Below are 24,242 nucleotides of genomic sequence, written 5' to 3' on the forward strand. Positions count from 1 at the left end.
CGCAGCAGCTCAATACAAAGGGCCGCCATGTTGGAACGTAATCACTAATTCTATGACAAATGCGATGATTGGCTGGTCGAGTACAGCCGTCCAATCACAACACGGTTATTCATTCTCCACCCAACACATGACGTCTTGCATAAACAACCCGGTGAGAGGGCAGACATCTAGCAGGGGACACCAAATACATCCCGAATAACTGTCGGGTTAATCCTGTGAAGATGAGCAGGATTGTTGGAGTTCTGCGGCGTACGTTTGGAATAGTGCGCGAGCACGTTGGGACAGACACCTCGGGGAATAATTATTACGTAATCCCAAAACAGAAGACATGGACAGGTAAATTACGCATAGTTGTGCCAACATCAACCAGGCGTGGATTAATGTCTGTTACAATATTGATCCACCCCTGCAGAGAAATGAAGATAGTTTAAAACAAAGCAGCTGTGATACTTAATTTAGCCTTTTTCTGTCTAAGACCCTTGTTGTTTTCACCATGACAAACTTAGCTTTTGTTAACCAGTGTGTTTTACATCGCTTGCTACGGACACTGTACTCTGAGGATAGAATGTTGATATTCCAGCGTAACGTTGTATTTTGTGTTGTGCATGTCACCCCTCTCTTCCTAACATGTGTTGTGAATATGACTTTACCTTCACCCTTTCACTCTTGTTGTACAAAAAGCTCTCCGCTAGATGGAGCCACCGCCTCAATTGGAACATTCCTTTTATAGCGTTTTAATACGATTTTGTTAGTCTGCATTTAATGCAGCCCACTGCAGTTTGAACTCATTTTAAGGGGTACAATGACGGAAGCTCCGCTGTCACTGGCCCTTCAGAGAGGAAAGAGTCCTCCACTGTTGCAGGCGAAATGATTACTTGTCTGCGGTGAGGATTTAGAAGGAGGTCATATATCCCCAGTGAGACATGGCAGCGCTACAGTACATCGTGCTCAAGCCGAGCAGTAGAACTGTGTCATCAGGCTAATCCATGGTGGGAGACGCCAGTGGCGTCCTTCACACCGCCTCTGACTGAGAGAAGGCCAAGGACACGCTCGATGGCCTCGTGGACTCAACATCCCGGGCTCACTGTGCGTCCTGTCTTTCTCACAGAGTGTCTAGTATAGGGAGATGGAGAGGTGTTGGCCTCAGCAAGTCTTGATTTGAGAATCACAGATCAAGGTGTTTACAGGAAGAAGATACTGATATATTACTGGTACACTACACACACACTGACTGTTGCTTTTACCAAATGACAACAAAACACTTCTCGGAAATTGCTAGTGTGTATGATATCCACACCTGCACATGAATTGTCTCGGTGGAATAAAATGATGCACTAAATGTGCGTAAATGCTGTTGTTCTTAGTTTAACTCATTCGAAAAATCCAGGCTTATCCCACTTTTCCCTTCTGTTTACCACCTTAGATTATCAGCAGGGGTCCTAAACAGACAATAGGAATCATGTCAGGGGTCACAGGTCAAGGAGCGCAACCTTTGTCTTGCACCAGACGTCGGTTGACCAGCCATGGTTGCCTTTGGCTTATTAGTAACAAAGGGTTATGCCCCATGATATTTACCAGAACGATTATGCCTGTGCAGGGCTCACTATTCCAGACACTGAATTTGTCCAATATGGGAAAAACACTCCACCACAATAATCTGGGAATAATCATATCCCACCTCCCCATGCTTGTGTTTGTCTCCCTCTCATGGTGCCACGTTACACAACTTCGATAAAGCCTTTCTTTGACTAGCATGTTCTGAATAGTGCGAACATTCATCGGTACTTTTCTAAGAAGGTGAAACCAAGCTGTTTTTTTCTCCTTTTGTTTTGCCGGAGAGGGACCGACCTCTGGCAGGTTGCGAACCCGCTTTTATCGAACTCGACTTTGTGCTTCACCTTTTCTCAGCAGTTTGGACGGGGAAACTTGCGCCCACGCTCGTATTTATAATTCAGTACAAGGCTGCTCCTCCACCCCTGGCTGTCAGACTATTCAAATGAGACATCACAGAAGCCCATTTCCTAGCACGCTACGGGCTACCGTATCCACCGCCCAATCACGGTGACTGACACTGTGGAGAGGCTAGTCGGCCTGTAGAAGGAAAAAAAATAATAAAATGGCTTCCCAAACAAACACACTCGTAAACGCCAGACAGGCACATACGCATACGCACTCATACACATTCATAATAAACAAATGGAAATATATGGCACACACATTGTACTCTTCTTTTCTTTTTGCTGCCACTCACCCCGTCCAGCCTTGTGGAAATAAAGCAGATGCATTATTCAGTCCATATGTCTTGCTAAAGCAGGTTCCTTTTGATCTTAAACTGATAGGCCATGCGTGGGCTCAGGGCCTTAAGGCATGGACCGCAGGGCTTTCCACTGCAGCACATGAGTAGTGGTTGAAGTAGGTGAGGAGTCTCTCTCTCTCTCTCTCTCTCTACTCTGCCTACTTCTTCCATTCATGTGTCCATCCCTAGTGTTCAGTCAATCCCTCTCTACCTTTATCCATGCCTTGCTGCTCCCATCTTCTACCTCTCTCTGTCTGTTTGCTTTAGAAAACTGGTGCGTAAGCAATTCCATGTGTGGCAGGCTACGTATGAGAGGACATTAAGGAAAATAAAAGCTTCATGTGACTCTGTCCCATCTGATCTTTAACAACTGGCCAGATTCCTCCCTATTGGTTGACCTCTTTTGTTTTTTCTCCGGCTAACCCTTCCTTCCCTTGCCCCTCCCCGTCATTGCTGCCTCTGGATTTTTCTTCTTCTTCTTCTTTTTCCTCCTTTTGAAGCCAATCCAGTGAAGATTTCTATTCACAACATTAGAACAGTTCAGCAGTGTGTATGGAGGGGCTGGGCCCAGCAGAGTGCTTTCTATCCCCCCCCTCTCCTCAGATGCTGCTGCTGCTGCTGCACATCAAAATGAAAAGGCCCGAGTCTGAAGTACACGCCTAGAGAGGCGGAATGTCTGTCTCCGGCTTTAGAAAAGGTCCAGCTAAAGAGGCCCACTGTGCGCTTCTGCCCCACAGAGAGAACCAGGCTATAGGCTGTGGAGCGCCAGTGATTGTTGTCTATGGCAGGGCAACAAGAGAAAAGCCACTGGCAATCTGGCCACTGGTCTTTAGAAGGCCTTTGCCTTGGTGTGTTGGCTCCATAGAGCTGAATAAGAGAATCTATATTCTTCCCCTCTATCTGTGCGCGTCTGTCCCCCAGGCCCGGCTCTGCCTCACACTGCATGGGGCGCCATGTCATGCTGCCCAGATGAAAGCGAGGCATTCTGCGGGATGGGCTCATTCGTCTTCAGCTCTGGGCCCGCAGCTTTGCCGCCTGCCTTCCCTCCCTTTATTTAGGAAGAGAGGCGCACTGACATTATCGGCCGCTGCAGGCACATTTGAAAATAATTGCCTGTATGATTGCTATTTTTCTTACCTCTTTGAGGAGGTGTAGCCTTTGTCTCGGAATCAATGGCTGCTCAATACTGGACAGGGGAAAGGCAGTTTCCTTTCATGTCTCGGTGAAAAGGATGTATTTTTAGTGCTATTCATTTTAGCGGTGTGTGCCATGCAGTTTTAATCTATTGGTCCTCTCCACTGTGTGGAGAATGGAAGGGATTCAGAGGTTCTTCGGAGGTGCGTCACGCTGTTGCAGAGAAAAGATGCATTGACTTGTCGTCCTATCACTATCCCCCTCTCTTTGTCTATTATTTATTTGATTCCCAGCTCTGTTCTATGAAGTGAAAAACTGAAAAGGCCTCAGTTCTGCTATTTCAGGTTGGGTGACTCTGGGGATTGAGAGAGGAAGGGTGTGTGTTGTTGTTGTATTAGTGTGTGCATCTGAGGTTGTGTGCTTGTGTGGCATAACAACTACACACTGTGTGTGTATGTGGGCATTTGTATCTGCTTTGTATTTTAAAAAGAGGAAAAGAAAATCTGCGATTGTGTGTTTTCCCTCCACTTCATGCCCAAACACACTTAACACAACAACAGATGGCCGTGTGTCATCAGAGCGTTGATTCAAGCCGCATATTTCCACGGAAAGAGTCACAGCGGAGAGAGACGAGGGTCCAAATGGCTGTTTATCCTGCCACAAGTCATCCCCAGGGTGCGATGAAGGAGGGTCTATCCCACTGTAGGACACCCAGTCGGTGTTCACGATGGAGCGGCTATGTCCAGGGCCGCCGCAGTAAATCACGTTAATTGATCAGCAGCTTTGCAATGCACGGGGTTTAAATGAAGGTTATTTAATCATTATACTGGGGGGGGGGGAACCAAGTGGGTTTAGCGCATCTTGCTTTATACTGTTTGCCAAGTGTGTGTTTGTATGTGCATGTGGTGGAGCGTTATGGAGTGGCTTAACTACTTCATTAAAAAGGCATTTGGAAAAAGATAGATGCCGTAAATGAGAAACAGGCACATTTATTTCTTATGGTAGAGGATCCCAAATGGGCCCCGCTCCAATATCGCTAGATCAAGCAACCGTGCAGGTCTATTGAAACACTGCATATCTACAGTAGACCTGTATCTATATGTCACCTGTCTCACTTTTATTTCAATGCGGGTCGATGACGCCAACAGAAGGAAGACAACAAATGAATCTGATTATTTTTTTCATTTGGCGTGGATGTCCGGTGCATTCGTCTCTCTCTCGCTCTCTCTGTCTCCCTCTCTGGTCAGATGGCCGGCGAGATGTTTTGACACCTCGGGGCTCCTTGTCCGTCAGAAACTCAGCCAGAAAGACTGACAGACGGACCGACCCAACAGCAGACATCTCCCGGAGCCTGCCGCTGCTTGTTCAATTCAGAATATTTTAATAAAGCAGACAGGCAGAGAGAAATAAGGCGAGGAGCAAGGGAGGAGAGATAAGGCCGAGGGAGATTCACAGAGGGTGGGGCATAGAAAGTGAGTGACAAAGAACAAGGGGGATGCTGACACACGGGGTGAAATTATAGAGTAGGGGGGAAGAGTGGAGAGAGTGAAAGTGAAAGGAGGGTTTCTGGCAGAAAGAGGGTGAAATGAGTGGGTGGAACAGGCAGCCAGATATAGGGGGAGAGAGGGAAGGTGGAGGTAGGTTAATGGAGGAAGAGTGTGTGGGTGGTGGGGGGACTGAAGATGCAATGGAAGAAAAAGGAAGGGGCTTGAGAGTGATGGAGGTGAATAGAAAGGGGTGGACAGCTTGGTGTATGGACATCACACGTATGGGCCTCAGAGGAGAGGGGGGGGGGGTCCACAACGCTCCACAGCCTCACAAAGCACGCTGACTTCCTGGCTCGCCGTGGCCCTTTTCTATAACCCGTCGGGCAGAGGACAGACTTCAAGTGGATGGGTGGTGCTTAAGTGGAAGGGGGTAAAGTGTCCCTTCCGCCCTCAAGTGCTCCCGCGTTTAGTTAAAAGTAACACACGGGGGAAATCAAGAGTATTCTTTTCAGCGTGTTATTGCTTTTTATATGAATTATTCTCCTCTGTTCTGCCGTGAGTCGCTCAAACCTCAGCGGGATCGACAGCAACAGGGACAAACAGAATGAGGGCTGAGTAAAAAAGTCGAGCAGCAGCAGCAGCAGGCCGACTTTACGCCTATAAGCTCCTCCTTTCACCAGAACCGATGCAAAACAGCGGCTGGCCTTGTCCCTCTAAACCTCATCCCGCGTCACTAGGTTCAGGGCTAATGGGTAACCATGGTTACAGGCCTCACACATCCCCTCCATTTTTTTTCCAGGGGAAAAGACAGGGAGAGGGTGTCGGTATTGGTACCTGGTTGCCCTTGTATCGCTGATGCTTATCGGATCACTCCATCTTCATAAAGCTGTCCATTACCATGCAGGCATTGGTCCCCGGTCCCTCTGCAGCAGACAGCTCTGCTGGAGAGGAATAAACTAGTCGGGCCTAAAACTCGCTGCTCGTCCACCACCACAGCCGTGAAGACCAAGGAAGCTGCTCTGTTGTCTATCGAGAGGGGGAGCCCGAGTTGCAAGCGGGAGCTTTTGGCTGCCTTGCAATCTGTTCAGAGACGAGCGAACGTGGTGTTTTTGTTTTTGTTTTGTTGTTGCAGGATAGACGACGAGGAGCATGAGACGTAGGTCCACCAGTTGGAGTCGGATGCAGAGAGCCCATTCTGTTTCGTTCCTGTCTGAGTTTTTAAGGGCTCTCCGTAGACCCGGATGTTGCCGATCGAAGCGCGCTCCCCTGACATCTGCTTCCGTAATCAAAGGGGAGAGAGAGAGAGAGAGAGAGAGAGAGAGACAGACAGACAGACAGAGAGAGAGAGAGAGAGCACAAGGTGCTCCGGAATGACATTGTGGAGGTGAAAAACCTCTCAGGTCGCCCCCAGCAGCACTCACCTGGGAGCTGATGTGTGAAGTCGGGGGTGTTGTGTGTGTTGAAGCTGGTGATGGAGGTGATGGAGTTTAGCGGGGTGTGTGTTAAGGGTTCAAAGAGCAATCCTCGGCGAGCATCACGTCTTATTCTAACGAACGGGAAGGATAGGCGTACCTGCCGTTTGATTGGCTCCCGACCCGGCTGCCAAGGCAACCCCCTCACCCGTCTCCTCCCTTCCCTCGCCGCCCCCCCCGGTTCCACAGCCGGGCTCACAGATGAGTCTCGCTCAGACAGGTGAGATGGCTCATGAATATTTATGCGGTGGGATTTCGTTCCTCCTGCCGCTGGCCCCTCCCCCTCTCCAACGCAGTGCTGCGTTTGTCCTTCACGGTAAGAGGCAGCGTCCTCGCTCCTGTCCCTCAGGTTAATCTGCCTGCTCTCTAGCCAGTGAGTGTGCGTGTGTGTTGTTTGTGTGTGTGTGTGTTTGACTGGTAAGTAGGTTTCCCCTAGTGAGTGATGAGAAGGCAGACCTGTCACAAAGGGGCCCGCTGAGATCGAGAGCTCCTAACACCTTTCACATCTCTCTTCTGTCTCCCACTTCTCTCTCCCCCCTCTCTCTCTCTCTCCCCCCCTCTCCCTCTCCGGCTCTCTGAGGCCTGAACTGTGAAAGATAGCTTACACCCAATTTGCTGACTGCGTGACAGATCTTAAAGTACAGACTATACGAAGCTGACATGGAGGATTATATAATTCAGTTACTCGTTCTATTGCAAATCAGTGGATCTCGACTGATATTTTTCCAGTAAAAAACAACAACTTACTGGTTACATATTGTTGATGAAGCAATTTTTTGGGGGGGGGCAGACAGAAGCAAACGTTCAGCGATATAAACTCCTGGCATTTTTCACTATTTTTAATATTTCAATTTGAAAAATAATATATAAATAGTTGGTTGTATTTTTCATGCTGTAACATTTAGTAGTACTACAGTTTTTTGCACATTTTATATCATTATAATATATGTATATATATATATTATTTAAAATTGTATTTATCTTATTATTTTTTGACAAACAAAGTAAGTAACTTTAAGACTTTGGGCCAAAAAAAAAGACAGTAATAAAAAGTATTAATGAGTAATGACAGTAATTGTTGCTGTTGCAGCTCAGAATTCACTATGCAGACAATGTGCCAGGCCAATTGTGTTATGCTACGTTACGTGAGGAGTATAGGCCTATACGCAGTAAATCCATTCTTCAATAACGTCCACACGTAATGTGTGTTGCTTGTTATGTCGATCATCTTTCCCAGCTCATGTGAGATAATGCGATTGGGAAGACGTGGTGCGTTCCTTTTGAACTTTTGTAGTTATATTTGTAGAGCGGTACGGTTCGTGGGCTTGGTCTATGTGTTGTTCTGCAGTTGTCCCAGCTCCCCCCCCCCCCCCCCAATCAGATCGACAAGCCTCCTCCCAATGTGTGTGTGGTGGGAGGATCAGCCGTGTTTCATAAATATATGTACATACTGTATTTGTTATTCAAATCCAGGGATAAAAGCCGTGGTGGAAGGGGTTTAGTCATGCTGCAAAAGCAACAAGACAAGAGGAAAGCCATGTTGGAGTGTGGTAGAGGGGGGGGGGGAGAGGGGGGGGGGGGGTACAACCTAGCGCAGAGATAGAGACAGAGGAGAAAGTGGGTGCCTCTCTTTATGCTTATTAGTTCGGCATTAGCTGTAGTTAAGCACATTGCTTTTGGGGACTGTATCTTAATTGTACCATTTCTGTCTGTTGCCTCCCCCGTCAATGCAAACACGGATAGGATCCGTCTTATAATTAGCATACCTGTTAAACGTATTTGTGAGTATTGCCTAGAGAACGCAGCCTTTTGTTTGCTGGCAGTTATAAGGTGAGAGGACGCAGTGTTTTTTTTTTGTCAGACCTGGATATAAGAAAACTGGAGCTGCAGAGCTGGAGCCTGTGAAGCCCTATAGTGACAATCTAGTGGGAGCCAACGCAGAAACCAAAGCAATAGCCTAATTAGCTGACCTGATTACTATATAGGCTGGATAAAGTATGGCAAGGAATCCTGCTCGTAGGGCGTAATCACAGAGCAGCACATGCGTGAACAAACGTTTTTGTCTTCACGGGGGTAGGAAACAGATCTTTTGAGAAGAAAGCAAGAGCGGCCTTCCCGCATGCACATGCTCGCTCAGCCACTTTTGAGTGCCATCCTTCATCCATCCCAGCGCCGCGGCTATCTGTTATGGCTGAAGTAAACATTAAGGCCATCAGTCTGCCGTGTGCATGGAGGTGGTTGCCTCCATTTGTCCGTGTCCAGTCAGCTGCGGAGAAACGGTGATGGAATCCTGACAGATTGTCTGTGTTTTGGAGCGTGTTGTTTTCCTTGCCCATCCATTTCTCTTCTCCGAGCCATGTTTGCCATGCATCATCACTCCCTCTCTCTCTATCCCTCCCTCTACCCCCTCCTTCCTCGCCTCATCATTTCTTCGAGGGATGGGCGCGATGCACGGACATCCGGCTACCTGCGAGGATAGACGACGGAAACACTTGTTAGCAGAGAACACTGTATGAAGACACAACGCAACTGGCTCTTTCTTAATTCTCTCGCTCCCCCTTATTCTGTCTCTGTCTCTCCATTGCCCCCCCCCCCCCCGCCCCCATTCCCCCTGTCCCATCTACCTCCGTCTCCATGTCATTGCGTGCCAGCCGAACTTGTCTAATCAGCAGATTCGACCAAAAATAATTGGCGGTGGCCTTGCTGCTAGCGAGCATCGTGCTGTATACAGATAGGGAGAGGAGCACTTAATATTCCACGCGGCTCGTGCCTCTCCTGTTCTCTGTGATATCTGACCTCTTTTGTCTCCGGCTCGGCTTGATGTTGATTTTTGGAGGGCATTGTTAGCCAGAGCGCCGCGATTGGAAGAGCCTGCGAGTGAGGGGGGCTGTGGTTGGTTGGGTTAAAGGGAAGGCTGATTTGCATAAAGGCTTAGCCCAGATTTGGAGCCACTCAGCGAGATCTGAGGCGAAGGGCCCGAGGGCCGCAAGGTAATCATCCATGGCCTGTCACAGTGCTGTCATCCCTCTGCGTGTCTGTGCGTCTGTCTGCATCTCGCGCGTGTCTGTGCGAGCGGGAGACGGCGAGCCTTGTGCCCGCGCCTCTTTGTGTTTGTTTGTGTTCTGTTGCGTTGCGTTTCGTATGCACCGCCGTGGAGCATCTCTTGCTCCCCTCTTTCTCTACTTTTTTTTCAGTTTTTTTTTTGTGGTTTTCCAGGCAGGCTCGTTCGTGCCAAGCGGATGGTAGAGGCAGCCAATCCTACAGAATATGAGTACATCGAGGGCAGCATACCGATGGAGTGGGACGGTAAGTCTGGACCACAGCATCACTGTCACGTGCTTTATCTATCACTAACACGGATACATGTTAACTGGAGAGCGGCCCAGCACGGTACACAAAGTGCTGCACAAATACATGGAGTAACAGATTCATGGCTGCATCTATTGGGGCCTAGGCTAATCCAATGATTCTTTTTTGTTTTGGTTGCCTTTCATACAGTGAGATGGGGGTGGGGAGAAGCGTATTCATGAGTTTATCAAAGACGCCTTCTGCTGGTGTTATATAACCGTGTCATGAAATAGTGTTTCAAATTTCTTACAACTGGATACAAACTGTTCCCTGTCTCAGACGGGCTTTATCCACCTTAAACCCCTCATCCTGCTTCGCCCCATCCCTCATGCATTTTCATCAAGATGCAAATAAGAGAGGGATAAAAGAGGCCCAGAATCCCTGCGCTAGCTGGAGGAAGAGTTAGAAAATCTCTCTCTTCTCTCTCTTCTCTCTCTCCCTTTAACCTGCTCTGCTGTGCAGCTAGCTCAGCCAAAATAGAGCTCCTTAAAAAGGAAAAAAAAAGAAGACAGACACAGTTCTACTCAGGAGGAGGGAGAAGGACAGAGCTACTGATGGAGAATGAGAGAGTGTGTACTTTCAAATCCAAAGATCAGAGTCGATTCACACTGCCTCTTCTGAGACACGGCGCTCAGCGGCCCCGCTCTGCCTCCACTAAAGCAGCACTGGTGTGTTGAGCTTATCATGTGTGTAACTTTTACCATTCTGCAGGTTTCCCCATGGTTCGCGAAGTGAAATGAAACTAAACAAAGTGAAAACCCCGGATACATTCCCCCCCCCCAACTAGCTTGGTTATGCACCGCGTTACTGTAGTGCCCCCCGAAACTCTAGTGATGCTATAGCTGCAGCCTTGAAATATGACTGCAGGGTTCTCACTCTTCTTTTTTTTTTTTTTCGCTCATCTCTCCTCTCCAGCTTGGATCCGAGGCAGACGGAAGCAGCCCCCCTCCGCCGAGGTACGTCTCCCCGCAGCCTCCCCGCTGTGCTGATGGTTGGACTCTGGGGGGCTGGTTACAAGGGAGGGAAAGAAGCAAGGAAAAGGCTTTGATTTGTTTTTATCTTACCGTTTCGAACTGAATCCGGGAACTTTGGGGGACAGGTGTTAAAATAAACAGCAGCTGAAGTGCATTGATGGCGAGGCGGAGAGCAAAGACAGCCTCTGAACAAGGGGCTCACTGACACCACGTCCTAGTTTACTTTCTTTTCTCCTTTTCTTTCCAGCAAAAAGCCTGCATCTCTGCTTTTTTGTGTTTTATTTCTGGCAGTCTCCAAGATGGGAACTGTGAAGTGAGAGCAGTTCCCCCCCCTCCCCTCGTGTACCTCTCACTGGGTTTATTGCTCTTTAAATGCGAGAATGCTGGAAATTATTTGGCCGGCGAAATGTGGGTCTACAGGAAATCCCTTGGAAGGCCAATACCCAGGCACTCCTTCTATCTGTCTGTCCTCTCTCCCTGCCAGTGGCCAATGCCATCCCCTGCCTCCGTTGCCAGAACATTCTCTTCCAATTTTCTGCCTCGCGTCTGCCCAATAGCTGCCACCGACAGCTGGACAGTGTTGATGTGGCCAAGGCTTCACTCCCAGCACATTACCCTACCCCTTGTCACGCTCCCTCTCTTCCCGGTCCAAGCCGACATAAATTGATTGGATTAAATCCTGTCATTAACAGGCTGGAAAAGCAGCTCAGTATGTTTGTCTCCCTCCCCAAAGCGGGGCTTTTTGGCCACGGCTCGCCCCTCTCTTTTCCAGTCCTTCAGTTCTGCCAGAACACAACAGCATTATGCCCAGTCCCCCCCTTCCTTTTTGGCTTCTCATGCTAGGGAGAGGCTCACATCACTGGACACTAGCTGTGGCTCAAGTGGGTAACTATTCCACTGGTGAACTACAGCATGTTCGGGTTCTCAATGTTTCCATGAGCTGCAATGGCTGTTGTTTTTTATTGCCTCCTGTCACGTTGGTTTACCGATCCGTTCCAAGCGCTACATTTTTAAACAGTCTAGTTCCACTGAACCCGTTGGTACTTTTTTTGAGTTAATACCTCATACACAGACGGACACATTTGTTCCTGGAAGCTGCCCAGTGCGACTTCGGGACTCTTCTGTTTTGACCGGTGAGCAGTTGACTTTTCAGAGGTAGTTGATGGAAGGAGGGAAAGTTAGCACTGGTTCGGTTTTGCAGGACAGTTTGGAAGGTCCAACAAGTGATCTTGTAGTCACACTCCACTCTCTCACATCTTCAAGAAACCGCCACCAACATCAACCATCAACATTACCAAATCACAGACCTTTGTAGATGACGTCTGCCAGTAGGGGTGGGCGATATGGCGCGACAGTACCTTGAAATGTATCATTATACAAAAACTACATATACCATGATGGGGGGTTTTATCCATATCACCCACCCTTAAAGACCAGCATTTATACATGGTGTCACAGACATGCCATATCTGGGTATCTGCAAGAATCCAGATCCCTCAAAAAGTAAGGCCTTTAATTAGTTTAAAAAGGTCTTGAATATCTGTCATAGACGGCAACAATAGTTGAAACCTTTTTTTGCATATGGCTGCAGGAAGGCTTCATACATCTATAATCTACAAGTGGGTTAGTTGTGACGGTGGATTGCATGAGCAGGAGGAGGAGTTTCAGTCAGCGCCATCAAACCTGTAGCAAACAGGACAGCGGGTAGGAAGCTCATCGATTCATACTGCGCTAAGTGTTGATTTCAGCAAAAACTTAAATCAATGCATTTTAATCGCTGAATCAATCCTCTGCCGCTTATCGCGTCTGCCCAATAGCTGGGTCCAGGTCACGTAAACTGATTCTATTACGAGGAATTCTTGTTATGTCGCTCGGAAGCGCTGACAAAAATATGCCACGAATGTCAATAACTTCGTGTACTTAATAAATAATTCGAGGCCACATTATCCCTCCTGGTTTTCCATCATTCTTTGACAGGCGTAGCCATGAAAAAAAAAAAAGTCAATTGCATTCTATGATGTCAATTTAATTTGGTTACCACTGCAGAAAACCTTGAATATGCATGTGCTGTACGTCCACCTGTGTGTGTTTTTTTTATAGGAGCTGCTGAAGAATGAGTCTTACAGGGAGAACATCAAACTGAAGGCCAAGGCGGTGGAGGAGAAAGATCTGGCCCTACAGGCTCAGGAGTACGAGGAAGGTCTGGTGGCGACTTTGGCAAAGACTGTGGCGAAGGGCCACGCATCCACCGCCGGCTTCGGCAAGCAGGAGATCAGCGAAGACCCCACCACCACTGCAAACACCTTCCAGCCCGGCTCCTGGCTGCCCAAGAAGTAGACTGAGACGTCCACATGCACTGAGGCCGCTGTGATGTTTGATTCGAGCCAATAGAAAAAGCCCTGCAATAATAAATACTTCCTGTGTGAAACTGAAATTCACTTTCAGGTGAGAAACTAGAACTTCTGAGATGACCAGTTTGATCAACTCCTCTGTTTCACGGAGGAAGTATTTATTTCAAGGCTGTTTTATTGGCCTGTATTACATTATATACGCGTTTCCATTTTTCTAGTCCCGCTCTGTATATTGTATTTAAGACAAGACGATAAGCAGCGCTCATCTTGAAGCTGACTGTACGGGACCACAACTGAAATGGTCGTACTTTCAGTCGTCATGGAGTTCACCAACTACTGTATCATGTGTAAGGAATAGTGTACATTTTCCAATAAATTGTAACTATTTTAATGAAATTGCCATTTACTTCTCACCAGTAAACTGAACCAGAGAAATTGTGCAGTTGCTTTAAATATCCCTCAGTGAGCGACATTGTAAAGATTGAAAAGCATTACTTGTTGAGGGAGCACGTGGAAAAGCATGTTTAATCCTGTGGGAATAATTTAGATAAGATCACGGTTGATTCTAAATTGAACTCATTGACGTCAGCTGAGGCCACGAGGATGGTGCCATGAAACCGTGCTGGCATTACATACTGTGGTAATGTTTCTGCCAAAGGACTGAATAATGTTACAGTATATTGATTCCCAGTAAGAAGTCCTTTCACTTGAGATCAGAGTGCATGTTGGTCACAGAGTTGCTGGAGAAAGTTCAGTAGGGCTTCAAAAAAAGCAGCATAAACTAGGATCCTAGCGATAAAGTCTCCCAACTCAATTGTCTAAATCCTCTGACTGAACCCGGGGAGAAATACAATTTCAAGAGAAATATGAAGAAATGTGTGCAGGTCCAGCCGTCTACTTAGAATGATCCGTTTACACTGCTTCTTCACAAGAATCACAGTACCTATAAAAGTATCCACCTCACTGGACTTTGATGTTTTAATTCACAGTGAGTGTAATTTGTTTTTAATAAAACAAAGACTACCGAATTGAACACACATCTTTGCAAATACATCTAAATTTAGAGCATACAGTATACAAAATATATACTGAATAGTCTGAATAACAAAACCTGGCCAAAACAATCCTGGTTCTCTCCTTTCAAGTTTATATTTAATAAAAGGCACCTTTTACAGCCGTTACATAACTTAATAACCAGCAGTGGGTATTAAACCTAAATTCACTTCTCACTGGTAAGTTCTTGTAACTTATGCTGCTTCTAAAGACAACTGGCTGCTCCACATTTGTAGAGAATTGTTGTTTGTCTTTTTTTTTTTACCACCAGTACATAAAAGCCCAGTTAAATGCACTCTGGTACAATTAAACATGAGGGGATGAATACTTTAAAAGTAAAAGCACTCCAGAGTCCAATATTAAATGCACAAAGAGAAAATTAGATTTTCTTATCAACCATGAAAACTTTATTGATTAAAAAGTTGTATTTGGGACATTTTGGGTAAAAGTTCCAGGATGCTCATTAAATCGTCAATTCAGCAGAACACGGACGCTAACAATGGAATGCAAGGTGTTGCAACAGCTGCACAATATTATCAGTGGATTCCTGTACAATAACATCATACAGATGACCACTGTGCTCTAGCTGACCAAAGTCCCACTGGGACGAGCCTCCTTCGGGCAGTATTGTCCGTCTCAGCACTGTTAGGCCCGCGGGGCCAGACTCCTACCCTGGAAATGAGGCGTAGTGGCCCAGTGCTGACAGCAGGGCTGGGACAACGAAGGGCACCATGTCAATATTGGAATAAGGAGGACTGTGAGCGTGGTGGTTGCTCCTCCTTTTTTTTTTTTTTTTTGGTATGCCCTCATTCTACCCACAGGCTTAGTCTTTCTTGGTCCTCTTGGCCTTGGCTATGTTTTCCTGACGTTTCTGCTTTTTCTTCTGTTCCCGGTCACGTGCCTCAATCATTTTGGCCAGTTTCCAGGACAGCAGTGCACTGGCAATGAAGAGAGGTGTGAGAGCCAGGATAACAGTGGTGAGGAAACCGTAGGGGTCTTTGGCAGCCCATTCCACCACATACTCTGCCCATGCCCGAACGTCAATCATCCTGGTCGGCAACAATGAGGCTTAAACAAACCTGAGAAAGGGTTCCAGGAGAGAAAGCAGTGAATAACCAAGGCAGAGTGATTTGTGGGAAAAACACATCTATAACAACAAGCAAAGGGTTATTGATTTTGGACTGCTAGTTGCACAAAAAAAGCAAGATGACAAAGCTACATCTGGTTCTTTAAAATTGTGGTTAGTGCTAGCATTAAACCAGATATACAACCTGTCAGGTTAAGCAGCAATTTGAATACTTGACAATGGTACTTTCTCACATTGATGCAAGAGAATAAAGCGCTACATACAGGCAATATTTTTGGGGCTTCCTGGTGGCATAATGGTTAAGGCACATGTTGTGAAATAGTAGTAGTGGTTATTTCGTCAATCAAGTCATAAAATCTCAAATACTGCTGAATCAAGGGTAATTGGACTCAACGTAATTATATTCAGGGTTTTTCGTCAATCGTTAATGATACATCTTCGACGGATGAAATAAAATGATATATACATTATAATACAGTTTGGTAACGTTACAGTTTGGTAACGTTACATAAGACACTGACAAAACACCCCTGACTTAGTAACTGTTCTCACAATATTGACGACTGAAATTAAGGACATTAAATAAAGTCTTTAGTCACAAAGAAATAGAAACTGGCCCTGTATGTTAACTACCGTCAGCTGTAACGTTAGCTAATTCCCAATTAACTCACTGGAGTCAACATAGGAAGCTACATTACATTTTGAAACATGTTATCACGCCATGGGCCATGTTTGTCACAATGTTACCGACTGGCATCACTGCCATGATACATTAAGACATCACTATGGTTGTATAAAGCCAGTTATTGTAGATTATTGCTACTTGTTGAGCGCACAGACTTGATAGTCCCTCGCAAATTGCTAATGATCACAAGCTACTGGGTAACTAGCATCAACCCGAGTCGAAGCTAGCATCAGTAAGCTAACGCTACATTCTGAAAACTGTTACAAACTATTTACTCTGGCAACAGCCTCATACACACAGGCTTATGTGAGACATTGACCTTGTCTGCCACTAGGATTAGATCTAAATATATGAGACACAGATGATAGATTTACATTTTGTACTGACGTTAGCTAAGCAAGCTAACCTCCGCCCATCCATAACGGCCTAACTTTAGAGCACTGACAACCGGCTAACGGCGTAACCACAATGCATATGAACGTGACGCAACAACGAATCTGTACATTTCATAATCAAGTGGTGCCGAAAACAAACTAAATACAAAATAAACTTACCAATGTGCAGAGATGATGTTTATATCCACGATAATAAGTACCAGCTCCTCCCTATTCCAGGAAGTGTAACGTTAATTTAGCTGACGTGATCCCGGCTCGTGATTGGCTATGACGCGTTGCTGGAAAGATGGGACATGTAGTCCTTTCGGCTTAGCAAATGGATTTACAGATGATCAAAATACAGGGTATAAAAATGATGCAGTAGTTAATGCGGTGCTTTGGCTATACTATTGCACACTATTCCATAGGAATTGGGTACCTGTACAGTGTTATAGAAGAGTGAATGAAAGCAGCAGGATGGTCATAACACTATTTTATTGTTGTTGTTCTTTTATTGTTAAATCATTTTAGGAACATGAATAAGTGGTCAAATGTGAGTTAAAAAGAACTTTGCAAGGGTGAGCCATACGCTTAATTACTGTGAAATCAAAGCATTTGAGAATGTCTTATTTATCGAGGGTGTAGAGTTTCAAATGTGAATGTCAGTGAAAAGAAGTAAAATGTTGTGCCTCAGAGGAAGGAATGTGTTGGATTATGATCAGTTTATAAAAGTAAAAGTGTGGGTATAGCTCTCTGGTCTGCCAGGGTTCCCTATAGAAAGAATGTGCGCGTGTGTGTGTGTGTGTGTGTGTTTTCCATCATGAACATCCTGCAAAACAATGTCTGCTGGACAGTGATTATTGTCAAATATTGGATACAGATTAACAATACAAAACACAATGTGGTGGACTCTGATAGACTCGACATAGAATCAGATGGCATATAGGCTAGCTGTTGAAACTTCTGGTCATGTGTAGAACTGCTCTGTCTGAAGAATAAAGCGAATGAAAAAGCAATAGATGTGTAACAAAAAAAAAGAAAAGAAAAAGGCTCCATTGGCCCTCTGGGAAAAATGGCTAACATAACAAAAACGGACCTGCTGGCTTTGTGAACTTCCTGTGGGGAAGTATTGAAACCAAATCAGGTTAGGCCACATCTGCTCTGTCCATACAGCATGGATCACTTTCAGAGCAGTTCAAAGGCCAGCCTTTTAGATCTGCTCACAGTGGAAGGAGCGGGGCAGCTGCGAACACATGCAGAGGACAAACACATTGCAAACACACTTTCTGGTTTGCCAGCATAGTTCGTGGCTAAGTTTTTATAGACAATCTAAAAACACATCTCCAATCTGGTGGTTTTTTTGGTTATATGCTTATAATCATTAGCTTCTGTTACATGTCTCACTAGGCATGGAGAACCCAGGGGGTGGGCAATCCAGCCGCACCCTGAACCCAATGACTATTTTTCTCCGACAGAAGTGGGCCCCCTTTTCATGATGCAGCTATTCAACCAGCATTAACAACAGACAGGAAGTAGGACCATAAAATGACTGCACCACAATAGTAAAACCAGCTCCTAGTGGTGTGTGTCATAATGATTACAAGAAAATGCACAAGTCTGGCCAGACATTGTGGAATTTCCAACATGATTTTAATCTTTTTCTGTTGATAGACTCAACTGCTGGAGTGAGTGAAGAGCAGAGAGTATGCCTTTTCAGTTTAAAACGTTATTGTAAGCAATCCAAGATGATCCATGTTGGCATCACCAGGGTGCTTTGCATTTATACTAATCTTCATGTGGAAAGATCAGAGGAGCGCTCCTTTAAACTTAAGATAAGGCCTAAATGGTCAGCGTGTGTGTGTGTGTGAGAGAGAGCGCGAGCTTGTTTTTCAAAGTGTTAGTGATTAATTGTCCATAGGCGGCAGCATAGTTAACCGATGCCAGACAGCTGACCAACATTACTGATTAGTGGCTCCAGATGACAAGCATGTCCAGCGCCATATCTTCATGTTCCTCCTCCCACGCCCTTTCTGTCTCTGACAGCTGAGAGTCCTTTGGACTTAAGCCTCGAAAACAACCATCACGTTGTTTTTGAAGAAGCTAGAGCCCGGGGTGGTAGCACAGGCTCCAAAGAAAAGAAGAAAAAAAAAGTCCGCTCTCTTGCCCCCTTTTACCCCTGTGGGAAACTGCGAGACCGCCCCTGGATTAAGTCCCCGCCTTTAAACTCAAATAAGAAGGAAACTTCAAAAGCCGTCGGCCGCAGGGGCTCCGCCCTCGCGCTCCCGAACGGCTTCACAAAGGATTTGCCGACGTTCGGGAATTCCGCCTCCAGTTCCTTTTATAGCGCCACTCGTGCGCTGGCAGCGCTCCAGGATCCCGCCCATCCCGGCTACTTTGACAACACAAAGGACTTCACGGAACTCGCAAGCGCCGCCTCTCTTTCCCAAATAAGGGCAGTCTCTCCATGTACGGCAAACAATCGGTGCGAGATTGCCCTTTTCTCTTCCTTATCCCGTTTATATGATCGGAGAGGAACTGCGCTTCAGGTTGGAAGCGGTGCGATCATGGCCGAGCGAGTCCAGCAGCCCCCAGCCAAGCGGCTCTGCTGCAGGCCCGGCTACAACCCGGCGTGCAGGCAGGGGCAGCGGGCTGGAGGAGTCCTGTGTGGCGGCGCGGGGTCCGCTCCGGGAGGGTCGGGGAACGGAAAAACGCACAACCCCGAGTCGTTGCTCGACATCGCGGCGCGCAGAGTCGCGGAGAAGTGGCCGTTCCAGAGGGTGGAGGAGCGCTTCGAGAGGATCCCGGAACCCGTCCAGCGGAGGATCGTATACTGGTCGTTCCCGAGGAGCGAGAAGGAGATCTGTATGTACTCCTCTTTCAACGCCGGAGGAGAGGAAAGTGGAACTAGCGGGGACAATAATGACGAGACCCAGCTGCCTTTCCTACGGGGTGTCACTCTGCTGGAGGGTGGCTGGGTGGACAACGTATTGCAAGTCGGTGAGTGGACTATACCGTTACAGAAAGGCAGGAAAACCGCCTACAATAAGCAATAACTCGCACTGTTTGCCTTTTTTTCCCCATGGAACCGTGCCACACTTTTAGAGGGCTTGTGTTAGCCTTATAGCGTTGTGTGTTATAAACAATGCAGGGTATTTCCACGCCAGTCTTTCAGCTTGTGTGAGAATAGCCTATTTTCAGACGAGCCCGTAATAGTAGCCCACTTCTCCCCTGTTTTCGCCCACTGAGCTGCGCGCATTGAATTGCCCAGAGCCATCCCAATTGGAAGCTTAGCACTTTGTTCCTATTTTTATGTCTTTCCAGCTCTCCATGCCCCCACCAATGGGTACGCAGACAAAAGCCCCCTATATCTTTTCACCGCTGGCTAAATAGACGATATTTAGAAAGGGTGGGAGGGACGGTGATTTAAAGCCACAGTGCTTCTATTTTGTTTGCCAAACACCTTTTGTGAGACCGACTGGAGCTTTTTTTTTTCTGTTTTCCTTCCCAATATTCAGTCAAAGCCCAGGCTATATGCAGCTGGTAAAGGCAAAGATACATTTTTTTCCCCCTGTCTGCTGCATTATGTTTTGGGTAAATCTCGGAGTAAACAGAGGTGCTGTAGGCTCAGCAAACCCCCCTGCCTGCCTGCCTTCCTGCCTTCCTCCCTGCCTGCCTGCCTGCCTTCCTGCCTTCCTCCCTGCCTGCCTGGCTGCCTTTGCCAGAGCCACAATATTTCACTGCAATAGTCAGTGCAATAGACTCAGCTGTCAATCCATCTCCCCACCCTTGGAAACGGTTCAGGATTCTAATCCCATTACCCTCCCCAGTTCATCTGAATCTTAATGCATTCTGCAAACAAGATTGTATGCATGATCTTCTTCCTCCTCCCTCCCTCACCCTCCCTACCTCTCTCTCTCCCCTTGCTCCCTCTCTCACTTCTTGGCTTACTATCCCTCCAAAGAATCTGTGTGGAGATGGCTTCAGCTCTTGTGGGCTTGGAGACTGTGCAGTGCACAATAGTAGCCATGGAGCAGACAGACAGACAGGCAGGCAGGCAGCTCTCCCTCCCTCTCTGGCCTGTTTACCAGATTCCCCAGCATTAGACTCATTTATGTGCTCACTCTCTTTTGGGGCTTGAGGGTTGCTGAACACTTAGCACAGGGTAAAATAGTGTACGGCGTCAGTGAGGAGTTTCGCGTAAGTGTGTGATTTGGAGAATATAGTGACAAAGAGGGGATTGGGGGTCATTTTCTTTGGCCATGCATTTGTTTTGTGTGTGTGTGTGTGTGTGTGTGGAGAGAGAGAGAAAAGATTATGCGTGGGGGTTTGATAAACACAGAGGGGGATTGTGCATGCGTCTGTGTGTGTGTGTGTGTGTGTGTGTGTGTGTGTCTTCGTCTGCACGGGCTGTCAGTCTCATCCTGCATGCTCACAGAGAGGAGGATGACAGGCGAGTACACAGCAGGAGGAGGAGGGCATGTTATGCTGATTGCAATTTTCGCCCCAGAATTTCTTCTTCTTCTTCGTCTTCTTCTTTTTTTGGGGCTGTGGAAAATAAAGCCAAGGAAGAGGAAAAAAAGTGATAAATAAAAGATGTAATCTACTCCAGGGGACAGGCAGCCACTGGAGGATGAGGGCTTAAAAGCAGGGCAGCATGGGAGGGGGGCTGTCAGCCACATCACACACCACATGTATTGGCCCCATCAAACGCATACAGTAGGTCTGGCCTGGGAAAAAAAAAAGTGCAGGGTGGTTGTGAGGGTGTGTTTGTGTGTGTGTGCACACAAGCGTGCATTGGCTTTGTGTGGCGTCTGGTGTGTGTGTGTGCGTGTGCGTGCGTGCTGTCAGTGGGATGGCATTCAGTGTTGATGATGAAAGAGAGTAGAGCAATAGAATAGATGCTGAGGTTATTGTGTATGGGGGGGGAAAGCTAATATACTTGAATGGATCTGCTGTCGCTGTATTCCTTTCCTCCCCCTCTCATCTCCTCTACCTCCCTCTCTCTCCCAAGTGAGCAGCTATAAAACTCTCCATATTTACTCCCCTAAGGCCAACTACCAGCCCCCAGTCTCCTGTGATTATTTATCTTTTTCTCAAAGACATTAATCACACGCTTTTTCCTTTTTTTTTCTCCCCCCCCCCTTCTCTATATATCAGTGCTGCAGAGGGAACGGATAGGGGGGGGGGGCATTTAAGGGGAAGAGCAATAGATCAGGTGATATCAAGAAAAAGAAGGGAAGCCTAGAGGGAGAAAGTGGGTGGAAAATGCAAAAGAGGAAAGAGGCATTGAAATGGTGATTGCAAGAGAAGGGGATGTCTGAAAGTAAAGAATGAAGCGCGAAGAATGGGAGAGAGTGAGATGGATGGGTTGTTCTTCCTCCCATGCGAGCTCATCTGTTCCGATGCCAGCCTCCGAGATAAATATTCATATGAGAGTGTTATCCAGCGGCCCGCTGCTCCTCCTGTTACAGCAGTGTTATAACGGCATCCAACCCTCTTGCGCTCCTTTTCTACTGTCGAATCCGTGATGAATTTGTCAGCTGCTGAGCAGATAGCGGAACACATACCTGACCTCAACCTGTATGAAAAGGCCCTGTGTGTCATAATACGTCCAGGGCGGCAGATGAATATAATGAAATATGCACACGTACTTGCATAACAACCGCCGGCCGTCTCGAAATTTGACATTGTCATGAGCCAATCACAGAAACATCACTACGTCTTCTTTAGCTCGTCCATCAGGCCGCGCCGTAACTGAGCGTCATTTATCGGCGACGAAAACTTCCAGAGCTGCCCTGCTCTGATCGCAGCATCTGTTCTCCGGCCCCCTTAGTGCAATTTAGACTTGGCAGCTCATCACGCTGAAAGGAAGGCTAGTATTATGGTGCCCCGTCCTCTAATTATAGAACCCTAATCCTATGGCTCTAACATGGCATGACAAAGCATGTTTGCACTTCATTACCCGCCTTCCTGTTTCAGTCCTCCAGTCTGGGTCAAGTTCATCCCCTCTTCTCTCATTCATGTGCGACATGTCCTGTCCTCCGCTCCTCCCCACTTTGACCCCTCGCCCCCCATATTTCTAACTCCCTCCCCCCTCCTCTATCTGTCTTCGGGGCTTTGTGCCAGGAGGTAAATAAACCATAACCCCCACCACCACACACACCACCACCTCACTCTCACTATCCTCTTACTATCCTCTTACTCTAGCCCTGTGTCCCTATGGAGGGACATACTGATGCCTGGCATGTGTTGCTCTCTGCAATGTCATTAGCGTGAGCTACATGCTACAGCCTATTTATCCAGCTCCCCTTGTTAGGCTAATTATTCACATGAAGCTACATGTCATTTTATCATGCTGCTGCCCCAAATCTGGGTGACGAGGTTGTCGAGGGCTGTTTTTAAATTCAACTAGGATGAAAGCAGATATGCATGTCCCGTAGACTATTTTGATGTATTTTCCGTTGGACTAGATAGCCTATATTATTTTGCCATTCCGCTGCTTAAAATATCACTGAATGTCCATGGCAGTCATGCCCGTTTGAGTGTGAATGTCATCCTCCTCTGCTCCACCTATTTCAGAGGCGACTATGTTTGTGTCTGTCTTGGGCTCCTGCACGCTCATAACTCAGGTTAATTTGTTCACGCTCGGGAGAATCTTAATTAGGTTTCTGCGTCATCTACTCTCACTCTCTCTTCTTTTTTTTTTAATCATGATGTCAATGAAACGGTGAAATAACAACCGGGGCTGGAGGTTCCCTGTTTTTTGACCTATTTACTTTTTTTTTTTCTCTCTCCCAGTAACGCGGATTTTGTGTGTCGACTCATTTCCTGTTGACTTTGATACATGTGTGCTTAGCATTCAGGCACAACTGTGTGGCAATATCAGACCTACTTCACAACAATACAACACATAGGCTCAGACAACACCCTCAAAACGAAAGGGCTGATGAAACGACAAAAGAATATTTGCACACACTAGGTTGTTGTTGTTTGGACGACAAAAGAGGTGAGCCAAATTCCGAGGCGAAATCTGCTCCACTTACAGAGGTGGTGTGACACGGAGCATGTTTGTGAGAGAACACACTCGCACAAACACATTTTTGCACTCTGGACTTTTTTTTTTTTTTTGGACTAAGAATTCACAAGTCTTTTCAAAGGGACCAACGTCAACATTTCAAGCATTTTGTCCACGAAGGTGCAGAATGTAAGATGCCAAACGTAAATCTTGCACGAGCATGTTGTCTGCGAGACGCTATCGGGCCGAGCTGGATTTTTATTTTGCTGGGTGAGGGCTCGTTGTTTTCGTTTGTGGGTGGGCTGTTTCTTTTCATGTGGGCGGAAATGGTTTTTATTTTCCCGTTGGGTTTGGGGGAAATCCTTTATCTTTGATACAATGCCCGTCGAGATTGAGCCCACATGCCTGCCACCAGAGACAGAGAGAGAGAGAGAGACAGGACACATGTGCTGTTTAACTGTGTGAAACCAATACGGTGTAAAGAGGCAGGACTGAGACGCTGACACACAAGACCTTTATTAATCATTCCCGCAAAAAGCGTTTGATGTTACTCTAAATGATAAGCGATGGAGCAAGTTAGGAATCGGGCGAAGTAAGCCTCAGAAGTCGGTTGATCAGATGCCGTTTGTGGACCGAGCTCTTAGGTGAGAGCGTTGGAGGAGCAGTGATCCTGGATCCGGTGCCTCAGGTCTACCCCCAGCCACGTGACTATCCCTGGGATTGTATCGTCATGGAAACATGGCTGAGCCGAGAGCTAGTGTAAACAAATGGCCGTCCAAGAGGGAGGAGAGAGAGAGAGAGGGAGAGGGAGAGGGGCAGCAACCGCATCCATGTGTAGAGACATTGAGTCTTTGGGGAAAGTGCTCTTCCTGACCTGACTGTGTGCATCTGAGAGCAGCAGATTCCAGGCCTTTGTCCCATTATGTTGGCTGACTGGGTAAAGGTAGGATACGTTTCAGCTGCCGC

At 46.9% G+C, this 24,242-nt stretch overlaps 3 protein-coding genes across 3 annotated transcripts in view; 2 read left to right on the forward strand and 1 right to left on the reverse strand.

Moving 5' to 3' along the window:
* The first annotated feature begins 160 nt into the window (after positions 1 to 160).
* Positions 161 to 13,418, forward strand: ndufaf2 (NADH:ubiquinone oxidoreductase complex assembly factor 2). The gene is made up of 4 exons (XM_079270552.1): positions 161 to 336; positions 9,606 to 9,695; positions 10,653 to 10,693; positions 12,812 to 13,418. Exons 1-4 carry the CDS (start codon positions 222 to 224, stop codon positions 13,046 to 13,048), a joined length of 483 nt encoding a protein of 160 aa, XP_079126678.1. The 5' UTR covers positions 161 to 221; the 3' UTR covers positions 13,049 to 13,418.
* Positions 13,419 to 14,494: 1,076 nt separating this feature from the next.
* On the reverse strand, positions 14,495 to 16,537 carry smim15 (small integral membrane protein 15). Its single transcript, XM_079270553.1, has 2 exons — positions 16,442 to 16,537; positions 14,495 to 15,194 (listed from the first exon to the last, which is right to left on the reverse strand). The coding sequence occupies exon 2, from the start codon at positions 15,161 to 15,163 to the stop codon at positions 14,939 to 14,941; it is 225 nt and encodes a 74-aa protein (XP_079126679.1). The 5' UTR covers positions 15,164 to 15,194; positions 16,442 to 16,537; the 3' UTR covers positions 14,495 to 14,938.
* A 2,037-nt stretch (positions 16,538 to 18,574) lies between these two features.
* The window catches only part of LOC306778845 (zinc finger SWIM domain-containing protein 6-like), a 41,827-nt gene continuing 36,159 nt past the window's right edge, over positions 18,575 to 24,242 (forward strand). Inside the window, exon 1 of the mRNA XM_079270554.1 lies at positions 18,575 to 19,258. Coding sequence (XP_079126680.1) covers positions 18,826 to 19,258 — 433 coding nt within the window. The 5' untranslated portion in view covers positions 18,575 to 18,825. The remainder of the gene's footprint in view (positions 19,259 to 24,242) is intronic.

Source organism: Melanostigma gelatinosum (genome assembly GCF_949748355.1).
Source record: "Melanostigma gelatinosum genome assembly, chromosome: 6".
Taxonomy (NCBI): domain Eukaryota; kingdom Metazoa; phylum Chordata; class Actinopteri; order Perciformes; family Zoarcidae; genus Melanostigma; species Melanostigma gelatinosum.

Excerpts from the sequence above, each read along its gene's own strand:
- ndufaf2 (XM_079270552.1), top strand. The coding sequence starts at position 222 with ATGAGCAGGATTGTTGGAGTTCTGCGGCGTACGTTTGGAATAGTGCGC. Across the intron at positions 9,696-10,652 it reads CATACCGATGGAGTGGGACG|CTTGGATCCGAGGCAGACGG; the intron begins GTAAGTCTGGAC and ends TCTCCTCTCCAG. Across the intron at positions 10,694-12,811 it reads AGCAGCCCCCCTCCGCCGAG|GAGCTGCTGAAGAATGAGTC; the intron begins GTACGTCTCCCC and ends TTTTTTTTATAG.
- smim15 (XM_079270553.1), bottom strand. The coding sequence starts at position 15,163 with ATGATTGACGTTCGGGCATGGGCAGAGTATGTGGTGGAATGGGCTGCC.